At 46.0% G+C, this 15743-nt stretch overlaps 2 protein-coding genes across 5 annotated transcripts in view; both read right to left on the bottom strand.

The window, feature by feature from the left end:
- Positions 1–98: 98 nt before the first annotated feature.
- On the bottom strand, positions 99–5018 carry IMPDH2 (inosine monophosphate dehydrogenase 2). 2 transcript variants are annotated; one of them, XM_004760689.3, is made up of 15 exons: positions 4828–5018; positions 4334–4382; positions 4011–4112; positions 3820–3894; positions 3290–3496; positions 2700–2787; positions 2427–2626; positions 2252–2342; positions 2057–2152; positions 1720–1791; positions 915–1058; positions 684–828; positions 441–584; positions 277–360; positions 99–177 (listed from the first exon to the last, which is right to left on the bottom strand). In XM_004760689.3, exons 1-15 carry the CDS (start codon positions 4923–4925, stop codon positions 156–158), a joined length of 1617 nt encoding a protein of 538 aa, XP_004760746.1. In that variant the 5' UTR covers positions 4926–5018; the 3' UTR covers positions 99–155. The 2 variants fall into 2 exon arrangements, with proteins under 2 accessions (XP_004760746.1, XP_004760747.1); XM_004760690.3 differs by lacking the exon at positions 1720–1791 and having other exon boundaries at positions 4828–5016.
- Positions 5019–5261: 243 nt separating this feature from the next.
- The window catches only part of QRICH1 (glutamine rich 1), a 53725-nt gene continuing 43243 nt past the window's right edge, over positions 5262–15743 (bottom strand). For 2 of the 3 annotated variants that reach the window (XM_045080142.1, XM_004760687.3), the window contains 5 exons: positions 14645–14759; positions 8778–8886; positions 8268–8419; positions 7856–7946; positions 5262–6238 (listed from right to left, as the gene is read on the bottom strand). In XM_045080142.1, coding sequence (XP_044936077.1) covers positions 6046–6238; positions 7856–7946; positions 8268–8419; positions 8778–8886; positions 14645–14759 — 660 coding nt within the window. In that variant the 3' untranslated portion in view covers positions 5262–6045. Of the gene's footprint in view, positions 6239–7855; positions 7947–8047; positions 8146–8267; positions 8420–8777; positions 8887–14644; positions 14760–15743 lie in introns of all 3 variants that reach the window. The other variant, XM_045080154.1, reaches the window with a different exon arrangement.

The raw sequence follows: 15743 nt of genomic DNA, 5'->3' as shown, positions 1-15743 counted from the left end.
GTCTGAGGCTTTCTCTACAAATGAGTGTCATGTTTGTTGTATGTATCTGTGATAGTGGCCACCACACCTGCCTGTTGACCTCAAAGATCAAGCACCACTTTTTTTTTTTTTCCAAACTTTTATTGAAAAACTGAGGGGGTATGCTGTATCCCTTTTCAGAAAAGCCTCTTCTCATACCTGTAAGCAGAACAACCAGCTTTGAGGTGGGGTCAGGAGGAAGGAGGCACGGCAGAAACCTCTGCCCCAAGGGTGGATGGGTACAGAAGGGTCACTTACGAATGGAGGCTGTGAACACCTCCTTCCACCTGAGCTGAAGATGTTCTCTTCTCAAACTTGAGTTCTCCAGAATACATCATGGCTCTGAAGAAGGGCAAATGTCTGATGTAGGTACCTGGCCCTCAACTAGCTCCTCCACCCATGTCCCGGCTCCCCAGGCTTACCGGACTTGAGTCAAACTCTTGGCACCAATGTCCTGGCAGGAGTGCTGGATGCCAGCGATCAGGTATGGCACAAATTTGTGGATGGACCCTTTGTCCTGCACAGCCCCAGAGACCCCCTGGGCCACTTTGATTTTATCAGCTTCACTGTAGGGAAAGGTAAGGCAACATAGGGCAAGTTCAAAGCATGGATGAGCCCATCAGTAGAAGGCTATCAGTACGGGGTAACTGACCTTCCTGTCCCACCTGAAATATCGGTTCTGGCTGCTGAGGTGCTTGTCCATGGCATCAAGAGAACCCATACCACGGTATTTCTTTAGCCGGATCCCATCAGAGAAGAAGTACTCGCCAGGGGCCTCAGTGGTAGCAGCCAGGAGGGAGCCCATCATGACTATGGACAAATGGGTGTGATGGGAACAGACCCTGAGTGGCACTGGGGAAGGAATCCCACCAGACTCCCTGGGTGTCGGGCCTCACCTGTGGAGGCCCCAAGGGCCAAGGCTTTGGCAATATGGCCCACATTTTGGATTCCTCCATCAGCAATAACAGGAACACCGAAGCGCCGTGCATATTCTGACACCTTGTACACTGCTGTTGCTTGGGGCCGCCCGCAGGCCAACACTGTTGAGAAATGGAGGAACAGATGGGTGGGTGGAGTTAGTGGGGACATGCAATGGGACCTGGGCCATAACTCTGCACCCAGGAGCGTTCTGCTACACCTGCATCAGGACTACAGCCCAGCTTAGATTCCTGTCTGGAATGGCTGCTGCCCCATCTGCCTTCCAACAGTTTTAAACAGCTGTGACAGCCTCCACTCAACCCTGTGTGTGCACGTGCATGTGTGCATGGCCCAGGGCAGCCTCAGGCACATGCAGTCAGCAGCCCGGAGAAGCCCCACCCAACTGATACCAAGTGGGGGTTGGGGGTCACCGTGCAGTTAGTATCCAGAGGCCCATCCCTTCCTCCCAGCAGGGTTGGCAGCTCAGGCAAGATAAGGGGAGTGGTCATGTGGAAGGAAGAGTGGCCTTGTTGGTCCTTGAGCTGTGCCTACTGTAGGAAATGTGGGCCAACTAGGGCCTACCTGGGAAGGGGGTCCTGCCCTACAAGCACCCCAGGAAAAGGAAGGAGCTGTGTTCTCCAGCAGCCCCCAAAACCATGGTCTGTCATTCAGTTTGCCCTGCCCACCCATCAGCACCACAAACCCCGGGAGCTACAGCTACAGTCAACCAAGCAGCCGGGCAGTGGGCAGCTGGGCCGGGCCAGTGGGCCGGGCTGGACTTACTATAGCAACCCTTGACAGTAGAAGGGCATTTGGGGCTGTGGGACTTTATGTCTGGAGGGATCTTGGGAGCCACTAAATAAAACAAACAGACCAGAGTTTAGAGAGGGTGCAGAGCAGGAGCAAGGAGGCCAGGCTAGGCAGGGGGGAAGTGGCAGGTGAGGAATGACGAACTCGTCTTCCAGCATGTCACCCATCCAAGGGGCCTGTTTGGCCCTGGGACTGCCCCTACTGGAGGACTCAGTATAGTTCCCATGGGAGCGCTTGGCTCCAGGCCATATGGGGCTAAGGGCCCTGCTGATGTCAGGGTCTCTGAGGGCCCCGCCAAAGCATTTCCTACCTTCCTGGGTGATGCAGATGGAGCCACTGCCCATGCCCACCCGCAGGGCATCTACACCAGCATCAATGAGGTTCTTGGCCTGAGCAGCCGTGACCACTACAGTGAAGAACAGGGAAAGGCTGTGTGAAGGTCTGAGGGGGAGCCTAGTTCCCCTAACACTTGCCCCACACACTTTGGTGCCCAGTCTTGCCTCACCATTGCCTCCAATAACTTGGAGAGAGGGGTATTTCTCCTTGATGTACTTGATCATGTTGATCTGGAAGATGGAGTTTCCTTGGGAAGAGTCCTGGGACCAGGAGAAAGTCCCAGTGAGACGTACTGGTATGAAGGCTGTCCCTACCACCCCACCCTGCCTGTGCAAAGTGCTTACCAAAACCACTACGTCCACACCAGCCTGAGCTAGCAAATCCAGCCGATACTTGTCATCTTCATGAGTGCCAATGGCCGCTCCGCAAAGCAGCTGCTTCTTGGCGTCTTTGGAGGCCAGTGGGTAATCCCGGTTCTTCTTCAGGTCTGTCCGGGCAATGATGGCTACCAGCTCATCGTCTTCATTTACAATGGGTAACTTTCCTGAGAGTAGGGAAGGTACATAAATCAGAACCCTGGTCTTTGGTTCCAGAACCCTCCTGTCTCTAGAACTCACCCTTCTTGCTGCGCTGCAGAATTTCATTTGCTTCCTTCAGTGTGATGCCTGCAGGGGCGACCACCAAGTCTTCTCTCTTCGTCATGATCTAGCAGTGAGGGGAGCTGTGAGAAGGGCCCAGAGACCAGACCTCCCAATATACCCTGCCCTGACTCAGGGGTGAGGTTCTACAGACCACCACGAGCACACACCTGTACCCAAACCACCCTCAAATGAACCCAACAGCCAGTGCAGCAGTAATAGTGGCATGGATGAAAACTGAGTAGGAAGGACGTGGTACACAGAACATGCTGTAATGTTACATAGTTGGAGAAGAAGGGCTCTGCCGAGGAGGCTGAAGTTGGTCCTTGAGCACTGCCCCCACCTTGGGAGTGGCAACAGAGCATACATGCTGGCAAACACTTGTGCACAATGAGAGCATTTGGTGGGAAAGAGATGCAGGAACCCCACAAAGGGGTCAGAGACTTGGCTGGGCATTCATTGATCTTTCCTGGACAGCAGAGACCCCCAGAAATGCCATTCAGGCAACAGAAACCGCACCTTAAGCCTTGGCTGCCAGAGATTGGGTTTGCATTGTCAATAGCACCCACCTCTTCCAAAAACCGGTCGTGCTCTTCCTCCTTGAGAAAATCTATGTCCCTCGAGGAAATGATGCCCACTAAGCGGCTCCCCATCCGGCCCGTGTCGGTGATTGGGATACCACAGAATCCATGCCGGGCTTTGGCTTCAAACACATCCCGCACTCGATCCTTGGGGCTGAGGACCACAGGGTCCGTAATGAATCCCTGCTCATATTTCTGGAAGGGATGGTGAGAAAGAACATTTCTGAACCATCTTTATCAGTCTGAAGCCTGGGGTCTGTGCCAACTCCCCCCTCTGGCAAGTACCACAGGACCAAATCACAATTCAAACCCAGGGATAGTAAACATGGGTGGGCTCTAGGTTCTATCCACCTGGTCCTCTTGTCTTAGGACACAGGGTCTTGTGCTCTTCTCAGGAATTGAACCCCCAAGTGGGGAAAAAGGGATCCTAAATTAGGAGAACAAATCCCCCACTTCCACCCCACTCCACCTCAGTGCAATTCCCAGGAGTTCTTGACCACGATCCTTGCCCTTCTGACCTTCACTTTCCGAACTTCATTGGCTTGGAACTCAGGTGTACAGTTGTGGTGGATGAAGCCAATACCACCTGTAAGCTGCATGATAAACAGAAGACAGCGAAAAAGTGACAAGGAGCAGCATGACTATGTGTGTCTTTGGGGAAGAGTGTGAGTGAGGTCCCTCCTTTTGTCCTTACGCCCACGATGCTCACCGCCATCGCTATGGCCATGCCGGCCTCTGTCACTGTGTCCATGGGTGAGGAAACCAGTGGGGTCTTCAGAGTGATTTTTTTGGTCAGAGCAGAAGTCAGGTCCTGAGGAAATACAGCCAGCTAATGTGGGAAAGCACCTCATAAAAGCCTCAGGGTGGTGTCAGGTCCCCCATAAAACAGGTGCCCTGTATGACCTGCATGTCAATCAGACTATTCCACAGAATCCACCCCCAAGCCCAATCTGCTGTGGTAGCAGAGAGACAGGGAAGAGAAGTATCTTACCCAACCTTGATGCTCAGGACCCCAATTCTGGCCATACTCACCACCTGGTCTGCGGTGAAGTCGATGTACCCAGGGAGAATGAGAAAGTCACTACGGGGGAGGGGAGCGAATTTGGATTAAGGCTCAGGCTTAAGGGGGCCAGAGATTCCATCCCCGCAAATCATGTCATAGGGCATTTGGGCGTAGAGGGCACAGACCCAGCCCTTGTCACAGGCGGGGCAGACAAATCACAAGGTGGAGATGAAGACGGGACCTTTTCTGCCACCTAGCTGTCATCAGCGACCCTGGCACCCTGACAACTCCATGTGCCGAAGAGAATGGAGCTTCTAGCTTGAAATCTCAAGCACTGCCAAGATGCCTCCTCCATCCCGCCCCACTTCAGATCTATCAAATGGAGCCCCAGAGATGGGTGGGGGATTCTCCGGAACCTGTCTCCCATGCCCAGGTCCAAGCGGGCTCAGTGGAAAACCCCGCCCGGCCTCCCAATCCAGCGCGCCGCCCCTCTTCTCCCCAGGTGAGCCCGCTAGCCCCGCACTTGTAGGTGAGGCCGTCCCCGCAGTTGAACAGCTGCTGTGCCGTGAGCCCGTCGTCTGGCACGTAGGACGTGCCCCCGCTAATCAAGTAGTCGGCCATGGCCAGTGCCGGGCAAAGCCGCGTGTGCCCGAAGACCGCGCCGCAGAGGCCTCAGCCGTCCGGGCCGCGCCAATATAAACCCGCCGCTATCGTCATTCCGCCCTACGCGTCACTGACGTCAGGACGTAGCACGAGCAGGCGGAGCCCGCGCAACTCGCGGGCGGGGCTGAGTGAGCGCATGCGCAGAGCACGCCCTAAGTGTGCAGCCACAAAGTTGGGTGTTCCCAAGGCCGCCCCCTCCCAGAAGACAGTGACCCGTTCAACTAGCAGTTAAGGCTTTGCTTCCACTGGCCCGCTAGCCTCCTCCCAAATAAAGAGGCGATGTTCACTAGCATGTTGAAAAGACGTGCTTGTCATTCTTAATAAACAACTAGATTAAGAATACATAAGAGAAACAGAGTGGTATCTTTATATGATACACGAGTGTATGTTACAAGAATTCCATCAGGCACAGGAGCCTCAGGTTTAAGGCCTCAATGTCAGGCCAAAAAAAAAAAAAAAAAAAAAAAAAAAAAAAAAAAGGCATGGTAAAGTTTTTACTTTAACATCTAAAATGTCACTTGTCAGAAAGGAGGGTGTAATAGAAATTGTCTTTAATAAATCATAATTGAAGTTCCCCTCATTTTCCTTCCATTAAGATGCTAAGTTTATGTCTGAGCATGAAGAAAGAAAAGACCATGGCTCCCCTGTGGTCAGCGACGTCCGCCAGTCAGAGTGGAAGCCAGCTGGGGAGATTCCCTGGAGGGTCCGTCACTAATTCCATCTTTCTGGAGTAAGGGAAGGGGCCACATTTCTCCTAACAGTCCGAGCCCTTTCCCCAGGCCCCAGACAAAAAGAAAAAGCCAGCCAACAACTTTCTAGGACATCTGGCTTTCAGGAAACCCAGAGCCCCCACGGGCTGAGGAATCTGCTGCGGCAGATTTATGGTGACACACAGGAGGCAAAGTTTCCTTTTACATTTTAAACAGAAGCAGTCTGAAAGGCTTCATAACTACACCAATTAAAAAAAAAAAAAAGAAAAAGAAAAAGAAAAAAAACGGAGGCCTCTTCTTTAGTGTGAAAGTCTGTCCATTTTTTTTTTTTTCCTGGATCATCTCCCTTGCACCATGGCTTAGGGATCTCAGTGCATGGTGCTTGCGTTGGCCACTGCGATGGCCTCCTGAATTTCTCGTATCACCAGGATCCGAGTCAGCATCTGTCCCATTTGCTCTCTGCTGATAGGCTGGACCGAGTACCAGATTGGGCTGTTGGGGGCCACCACTGGCTCAGGCGTCAGATAAAACGTGTCATTCCGGCCTTTCACACTCTGGGGACTGAAAAATATATCAGTTTAAAAGTTGGGTAAAACCAAAACATTCTCAACCTTCCCACCCTGGAATCTTCCAGACAGATGCTATATGCAAAATGTGGGAAGACAGCAGCTTTCAAAAGTATGACAGCATAGCTACCGAATTCCATGCAGTCAACACACAATTACCTCTAGGGCCTCCTTTGGGGCTACTGCCAATACCAGCTGCCTCCCTTCCATTCCTCCCTCACATGCAGCCAGCTGTCATTCCTCTAACCACCTGCCTCTGGATATCAGGGTTCATCTACTTGAGTCTAACCATATTCTACTTGGAACCAATTTCACTGCCTACAAGTCCTCTCTAAGTTTTTGTTCATGTTGTTTCCTCTACCCAGTTCACTGAATTCCCAAATTTGACGTAGGGGAATCTGCCTTCGACCTTGGCTGTGATACTGGACGCTTACTTGGGCTCACCTCCACTCCCTCAAAATTGTGCTGTACTTAGCATATGCCGTCTTCTAACAGTTACATTCACCTATCCACTCAAGATTTATCAAAGGGGGGCGCCTGGGTGGCTCATCCATTAAGCGGCTGCCACGGTCCTGGGATCAAGCCCTGCATTGGGCTCCCTGCTCAGCAGGAAGACTGCTTCTGACTTTCCCACTCCCTCTGCCTGTGTTCCCTCTCTTGCTGTGTCTCTCCCTCTCAAATAAATAAAACCTTAAAAAAAAAAAAAAAAAAGATTTATCAAAGGGATACTGTGTGCCAGGCCTGCAGTAAGGGCTGATATTCAAGAAATGAGCAGGATCCAAGACTCCCTACCTTATGGAACTTACAGATATGAGACAGTGAACAATTAAACAGTTACATAAATAAACACAAAATGACAATCAGTGATAAGTCCTACAGAGGAAAGAGCCCAAAAGAAAAGGTAGGGAATCTGGAAATGCTTCTGATAAAGCTGTTTTGAAAAGAGGAGCAGAGAGGAGTGAACTAGCCAAATACGGGGGTGGGGAGGGGACTCTTGCCCAACAGGGAAAATTTCTAAGCTGAGGACTGGAGGTAGAAGAGCAAGATGCTCTGGAGTGGAGAGGAGCCAGTATGGCTAGAGAGCCACGAGCTACAAGGACATAAGATTAGCAAGGGGGAGTATACATAAGGCCTTGTTGGCAAGATTAAGATTACTCTTTCTCTATGCAATAAATGGAAACCACTAAAGGTTTAATCTAAGTAACATAAGACCTATAACATAGAAAGATGATTTTGGCATTGCTGTAAAGATGACATTCCAAACTGCAAGGGTAAGAGAGTAAAAGCCAAGGAAAGAAATGCCCCCTAGACTGATGTTGCTAGTGACAAAGGTCAAGGCCAGGAAGATGCAGGGCTATACTATGCTACATTATGGAGGCCACCCTTCTATACTTTCCTTCATCTACCTTCATTCCCCTCTCCAAGACAGGAAACCACATAAAGTCACAAAATAGTCATTTCACTTGCTTTGGGGAAACCAGTCAGGCTGCTTCTCTATTTAGCTTTTTGGAAGTGTGTTTTTACTCTGTTTGGGACTAAAGAATGCCTTGTACACAGGTACAATGCACACATGCAAACATACAGTCACCCAAGCACCATAAAGCTTCCTCACCATTTAAAGAGGTAGAAATCATAGAGCTTGATGGGACATCTCAGTGGATTCTCTGGATTTTCCGTCTGTTCTGCATACATGTCATCTGTAACTATAAAACACACCCCCACCACCAGGAACACAGCATGAGACTGCCTTAGCTCAGGACCAGATTAGGAACCTTAGGCTTCCAGATATCCCAACTAGACTTACTGGGAGGAGAAAGGGTGTGCGGCATGGAGGGAAAGTATGAAGGGAAAAAGCAGCAATCGTTTCTGGGGCATCTCTGCTTCTACAAGAATTTGAAGTTTCTAGGTGGGAAGAAGGGAATGGAGAATTCCTATCCAACAAATCCCAACCTTCACACTCAACACTAACCCCCCAGGCACAAGGGCAGGGCAGGACAAGTTGCAGCTGTTTCTGCAGCCCCTACCTTTCTGGCCAGTCTGGTGTATCCCAAGAGCCTTCAGGTACCGAATACTCGTGCTTTTATCCTTAGGATTAGAGGGGTTCTTCTTTGTCTGTCGCAAAACCTTGGAGAAGGCCAGCTTCATGTGCTGGTCCACTGTCTTCAACAGGAAGTATCTGTACCACAAGTGAAAGCAAGGCAAAGGGAGGGGTGCCAGGAGGAGACTATGACTTACCCTCTGCCATCGGTGTCTCAGAGGAGTCACTGTGCACACTCCCAGAATCTGGACAGGCCCATACCCAAAAACACTGTCTAGTGGAGGAACCATATCAAGACTGATGGCAGGGGTCTCGCAAGGCTGTCTGCCTCACTGGTCACCAAACCAATGTAGCCAAGTGGGACTGAAGGCTTTCAGTAGCCCAAAGGTTCTCAAATATGTGTCAAAGGAATTCCTGTATCTACCTGGATAGTTTCCACCCTCTTCACTGGGCAGATGCCAGCAGTGGCTAAGCATGGAGCTTCTAGAACACTTACTTGGTGTTAAAGAACATGAGGGTGGTCAGCAGGGTGGAAGGGGAGTGAGCCCCGAGCTGCTTGCACTCCCACAGCATCTCCTCAGTCACGTGGCTGGGCAGGACATAGCCTAGGAGGAATAGAGCACTGCTACAACAAGAGGATGGCAGGTGGGCCCTCAGAGGTGTAGGACGGGAGGTGGGAGGCACAAGGACCACAAAAGAGTACAAGTTTAACCAGAAAAATCTCCCTAGGGAATGGCAGAACCATCTGGAAGCTGGATAAAACACAAATGGCTGAGTTCCAGCCCATGTTTCTGGGGTGGGTCCTGGTAATGTGCATTTCTAACAAGTTCCTAAGAACCACTGGCCTGTATGATTGCGCTTACCTGTTAATTCTTCCTCTAATCCACAGTTACAGTGGGGCAAAAGAATACTGAAACACCCAAAACTATATAACAAACTCTGCATATGTGCATACTTCTCTACAAAGAGGGTACAGAGCTTGCATCGTATTTTCAGGCGTTAAGGCCCAAAGAACTGGTACGGGTGCCTGTTGGCCCATGCTAAACCTTTCACATTTTCCACCTCTAGAAAGCAAACCCATTCGTATCCCCTCTCTGGATAAAGGGGAAAATGATATTGGAGAACGATATTCAAACTATTACAGGATTCCCCGACAGCACAGATTTTACTTTAAGAACCCGGTCTGTAAGCAAACTGAGAGCTGGACAGGGGCTAAGGCCAGTGTTTGATCAAAAGCCTTGTGCATCCAGGTCTACACCAAAGAAAAAGGCGACATGAGTTGATCACCAAGCCCCCTTCATGTGTTCATTCAACAGTTAACGTACAAGTGTTTGTGCGCCAGGCACTAAGGCGGTGATGAAAGCGCTCTCCTGCTGGAGTTGCAGGATCCTCCAGGCAGGCAGTAAGGATGTCACTTCCTAGAAGCGGGGAAAGAAATATTCTGCCCAACACATTCCTCTTCTCTGCTCCTGCCAAAGCTCCATTAAGTGCACTCCAGTCTCTTCAGGGCAGCTCTAGCTCTACTCCCTTTTTGAGGCCTACTGGTAATGAGGTAAGCTTCCCTGCCCTCAAACATATCTGAAGCAGGTGAGTGGCACAGAGATCCCTCCTTGGGGAAGGCCAGTGGTAGAAATGGTCCCACACGTACTTGGCATGTGCTGTTTCCTTGGGTTTACTTCACTCTGCCATTTAATGAGCCTCCCTAGCTTGAACTACTTCTTAACAAAACTGAAAGCCAAGTTTAGGATCTAAAAACTAGGACTCCTGGCATGCGAGAAGGGAGATGCAGACAGGGACATCATATAAAAACTTAACAGTTCTCAATCTGAACTGCAAGCATCGAAATGACCTATTTTAGCTTTTTTTTTAGTTCTTCCCACTGAAAGGCCTATGAGCAACGACCAACCCAGGAGCAATGAACACCCCTGTGCATCCAGACTGTGCTTCTTAAAATGCCATTTACCACTAAAAGGAACCAGTCTCCACGGAGAACTGACCAATTCCACATCAAGACGGAAAACAGAAACTGTCCATGGTCAGCCTAGAACATTTGGCCAATCAGAAACCAAGGAAGTAGAGCCATGTCCAAAGAACTTAAAGCAATTTAGGAGGTTCCAAATGGCCAAAGATGGAACTATTTGCACAGCAAAAAAGAACTGCAATGGATTGAGCCAAATTAAATATGCTTAAATTCATTAGTTCACAAATGATTTCTTAAAAAAAGAAAAGAACGTGAACTGGTTATCACTGGATGAAACCAGTGAACCAACTCATTACCATAAAAACTGCTAAACAAAGAAAAGAAATAAGCCCTTATCTGTCTCTCCTATAAAATCCATCATCTATACTGCTAGGTATTAAAAGAGTGATCAAGTGAAAGTTTTGCTTTGTACTTCAGCTAATAATGAAAAAGTAATAATATCAGAATAACACCATCTGCAACTCCTAATGAATTAATGTATACAGACATTATGGGTATCAGTTGGAAGTATATAACCAACATCTATGACATAACCTTGCCAAAAAGAAACACAAAAATCAAAACCCGATCAAAGAAGTCTTTACACGAACTATCAATTAACTGTGAATACAGGGAACAGAAAACTATGTTAAACTACACTATGGGGATGTAATCAGACTGACAATTTAAAAGGCTAGTTTCAGGGTGCCTGGGTGGTTTAGTCAGTTGAGTGTCTGACTCTTGGTTTTGGCTCAGGTCATGATCTTATGTGTGGTGGGATTAGACTCCAAGCTGGCCCCCATGCTGGGCATGGAGCTTGCCTGAGATTCTCTCTCTCCGTCTCCCTCAGTCCCTCCCTCCCGGAGCACTCCCTGGTACTTAATAAATCAATTAATAAATGGCTAATTTCTTCCATAAAAAATTGTAAGAAGGGCGCCTGGGTGGCTCAGTGGGTTAAGCCGCTGCCTTCGGCTCAGGTCATGATCTCAGGGTCCTGGGATCGAGGCCCGCATCGGGCTCTCTGCTCAGCAGGGAGCCTGCTTCCCTCTCTCTCTGCCTGCCTCTCCATCTACTTGTGATTTCTCTCTGTCAAATAAATAAATAAAATCTTTAAAAAAAAAAAAAATTGTAAGAAATAGAATCAAGGAGAAAATTAAAGATTAAAGCTAAATACTAAGACACATTAGCAATTTCAATGTATGGACCTTATTTGCACCTTGACTCAAATAAACAAGATTGTGACATTTATGAGACACTTAGAAATCTGAACAAAGGGTAGGGTAGACTTTGATGACATTATGGAATTATCTTTTTTTCAATTATAACAGTGGCATCATGGTATGTCAAGTATACTAAGTATTTATGAATCAAGTCTAGAAGTTACTTCAAAATAATATAGGAGGGGAAAAGCAGGTGTGCACAAGACACAAGATTTGCCATGGACAGCAGGTACATGGGAATGTCACTTACCTATTCTGTTTAATTTTTGTATGTGCTTGAAATTTCTGTAATACAATTTTTTAAAAAAGCAAACTTGGCATAGCCACACTTGGCTTGAAAATCTGCAAATCATGTAGGGAATCACTTACTTGGTTTCTGTTCTAATGACAGCGCCTCAGAAAGGCCTCCCTCCCAATGCCCTTAACACTTTCCATTCCCCTGTGCTTTGTTCTTCATAAATTGGTTATTTACACATTGTCTCCCCCCATCAGACTATAAGCTCCATTTAGTTCGTTACAACATTGTATTATCTATACCTGGAATACTTGCCTGGCACACAGCAGGTATTCAAAAAGTATTTGTTTAACCAGTAATTTTTTCTTAAAGTTTAAGCATCTAATTCTGTGGTAATGGATGTTAACTAAACTACATCATTAAACAAAACACACATATATCAATTCATTATGTTGTATACCTAAAACTAATATATCAATTGCATCTCAATTTTTTTAAAAGAAGTTTTTAATTCCAGTTAGGTTTTTTTGATGGGAAAAAAAAGTTTAAGCAGCATACATTCTGCTTTCAAATGCTCTACCACTGAGTTATACCCCCATAAGCAGCATACATTTAATAACGGCAAAGCCAGGATTAAAACTCAGATATTTGTGTGGATTTAAATTTTCAGCTCATTTGAGTAAATACCAAGGAGCACAACTCTTGGATCATAAGGTAAGAAAATGTTCACTTTTGTTTTTTTTATTTTTTATTTTTTGAATGTTCACTTTTAAAAGAAAATGTCAAACTGTCTTATAAAGGGATTATACCATTTTGCATTCCAACCAGCAAAGAATGAGCATTCCTGTACTCTCTCTCCGGCACTTGAGGCTGCTACTGTTTGTGATTTTAGCCATTCTGATAGGGGTACAGTGGTATCTCATTTTAGTTTGCAATTTCCTGATGATATCTAATGATAAACATCTTTTTATATACTTATTTGCCACTTGTATATCTTCTTTGGTGAGGAATCTGTTTCAGATCTTTTGCCTATTTTTTGAATCAGGTTTTGCTTTCTTCTTATTGTTGAGTGTTAAGAGTTGTTTGTATATTTTGAATACCAATCTTTTATCAAGTATGTGTTTTGCAAAAGATTTTTTTCCAGTCTAGCTTGTCTTTTCATTCTCTTAAAACTGTCTTTCATAGGTCATAAGTCTCTAATTTTAATGAAGTCCAGCTTATCAGTTATTTTCTTCCATGGACTGTGCTTTTGGTGTTACATCCAAAAAGTTACTACCAAGCCCAAGGTCACCTAGATTTTCTCCTATGTTATCTACGTTATCTTCTAGGAGTTTTACCGTTTTGTGTTTTACATTTTGGTCTGTGACCCAGTGTGAATGGATTCTGTGAACAGCGTAGGGTCTGCATCTAGATTCATGTTTTTGTACGTGAGTGTCCTGTTGCTGCAGCGCCATTTGTTGAGAAGACTGCTCTTCTCCACTGAACTGCCTCTACTCCTTTGTCAAAGATAAGCCAGTTATATTTGTGTGACATTACTTCTGGGCTCTCTATGCTATTCCGGTGATTTGTCTGTTCTTCCACCAGAAACCTGCACACAATGTTTAGAGCAACTTTATTCGTAATTGCCAAAACTTGGGAGCAACGGAGATGTCCTTCAATGGGTGAGTGGATAAACACACACATCCATACAGTGGATTCTTGTTCAGCAATAAAAAGAAAAAGAAGTGAGCTGTCAAGCCATGAAAAAGACATACAGGAACATTAAATGCATATTGCTGGGGCGCCTGGGTGGCTCAGTGGATTAAAGCCTCTGCCTTCGACTCGGGTCATAATCGCAGGGTTCTGGGATTGAGCCCCACATCGGGCTCTCTGCTCAGCAGGGAGCCTGCTTCCTCCTCTCTCTCTCTGCCTGCCTCTCTGCCTACTTGTGACCTCTGTCTGCCAAATAAATAAATAAAATCTTTAAAAAAAAATGTATATTGCTAAGTGAAAGAAACCAATCTGAGAGAGCTACATACTAAATTATTCCAACTATATGATATTCTGGAAAAGGCAAAACTATGGAACAGTGAAAAGATCAGTGATTGCCAGGGATGTGGAGGGAAGGGGGATAAACAGGTGGAACACAGAGGATTTTAGACCCGAAACTTATGTATGATATTGTAATTACAGAAATATGTCATTACACATTTGTCCACACCTAAAGAATGCAGCACAGGAGGAGTGAATCCTAATGTAAGCTACAACTTTAGTTACTAATATCAACATTGGCTCATCAATTATAACAAATACCCCACACCAATACAAGGTATTAAATAAACGAAGAAACAGTGTGTGAGAGAGTATTATGGAATTCTCTATGCCCTGCTCATTTTTTCTGTATACCTAAAATTGCTCTAAAAAGAAGAAAGTTTATTAAAAAACAAAACAGACACCTCAGACATTCTACTGTAAAACTCCTGTTCTTTCCGACGCATGCTATTCAGGTGGTTATATGGGTAAAGCAAAAATTATGTTCTATATATGCAGAATATCTATGTATCTATATATACATCTAGATATATCTGTGTGCATGTTCAAACACATGGAAAAAACCCCAATATGTAACATGAGTAACCTACAGATCAAACAGTTCATAATTCTTAATGCAGTGATTCTAATTTTAATCAGTAAATTTTAATTAAAACAAACAAACAAACAAACAAACAAACAAAAAAGAGTACACCAACTCTCCGGGCCCCATGTCCTTGCCACACTGGGACCTGCCGGATTCTCTGTCTGGTATGCAGTGCCCCTTGCATACGAGGCCAAGCAGCACAGAAGCTAAGGCTGGTACCTAGGATTTATAGCCTCCTCACCCACACGCTTTATCACAGGCAGCCACACCGGCAGCTGACCTTTTTTAAACCCAGGTGGGAAAGACATTCAAGGACTAAGAAGACGCTTACCAAGTGGAGTGACTCGGGGCTGAACGTCTTTCAGAACTTCATGTAGCCACTCCGTGAATCGAACATAATAAAGATCGGAGAAAATGTCATCAACCCTTCCATTTTCAAAAAGATACTAAAAGAAAAACAGTAAAAGTTGTTGATAATCTCCTGAGTAAAACTTTCAGGGGAAATAAACACTGTGCTACCAGTATCATCATCTCTCCCTACCCACGTCTGCCTCCTTAACAAAACAATGTAACAGGTCAAAAAGGTCCTGCATATGACATTTCCAGAGTATACTTCAGATCATATGAAATGACTCTGGTAACATTCTGTGGAGAGCTGGTCAATGGGACAGATTTTGCAAACACTATTTCACCCAGGCAGGGCATTGTCTTGTGGTAGTAAAAAACCATAACGCAGGCTCTGGGGCCAGGCTCTTATTAGCCATGGTGTAAGTTAAGTAACTCGTGCGAGTTTTTTAACTTCTGGGGCTCAGTTTTTTTTGTCAGTGGAAATGACTGTGCCTGCCTTCCAGGACTAGGGAGAGCATGGAATGAAACCGAGTATGTAAAGCAATTTACTCAAGTGCCCTGTGTGACTGGGAAGAAAGAGAAATAAAGAGGGAAGCAGACTTTTCTTAGGCTCAGGCAACAGGGTGAATCCCAACCAGCAAGCGTTCCTCCATCACACTGAGGGCTTCACCACAAAAGCACTCACACACTGAGAAATCCACCCCTGCTCTCCTGAACTGTGGGTCCTAAATCAAGTTTCCCTGTTACACTGCACCTAAGATGTCCTCAAAGCCTACCTACAGTTGCATATTCTAGCTAGATTCTCAAATATTATTTTGTGTTAATGCAGAGAACAATGAGAAAATGAGCTGAATATTAATACCAGACTTTGTTTTGGATAGTTACTTTTATGCAAACCATATTTACTTTAATAAAATCTATTATATAAATGCTTTGTATTTTTTTTAAAAAGGCTCTCAGATACTATAACAAATATTTTAGCAAAAGTTTCTCTAGATGATGGGATTATGGCTGATGTTTATTTTATTTTTTTGAAGCAAACATGTTCGATCTTTTGCAATTTTTAAAAATGCACATCAAGA

This window comes from Mustela putorius, unplaced genomic scaffold (assembly GCF_011764305.1).
Source record: "Mustela putorius furo isolate JIRA1106 unplaced genomic scaffold, ASM1176430v1.1 tig00000095_pilon_pilon_pilon, whole genome shotgun sequence".
NCBI classification, from domain to species: domain Eukaryota; kingdom Metazoa; phylum Chordata; class Mammalia; order Carnivora; family Mustelidae; genus Mustela; species Mustela putorius.
This window is presented reverse-complemented; position numbering and strand designations above follow the sequence as displayed.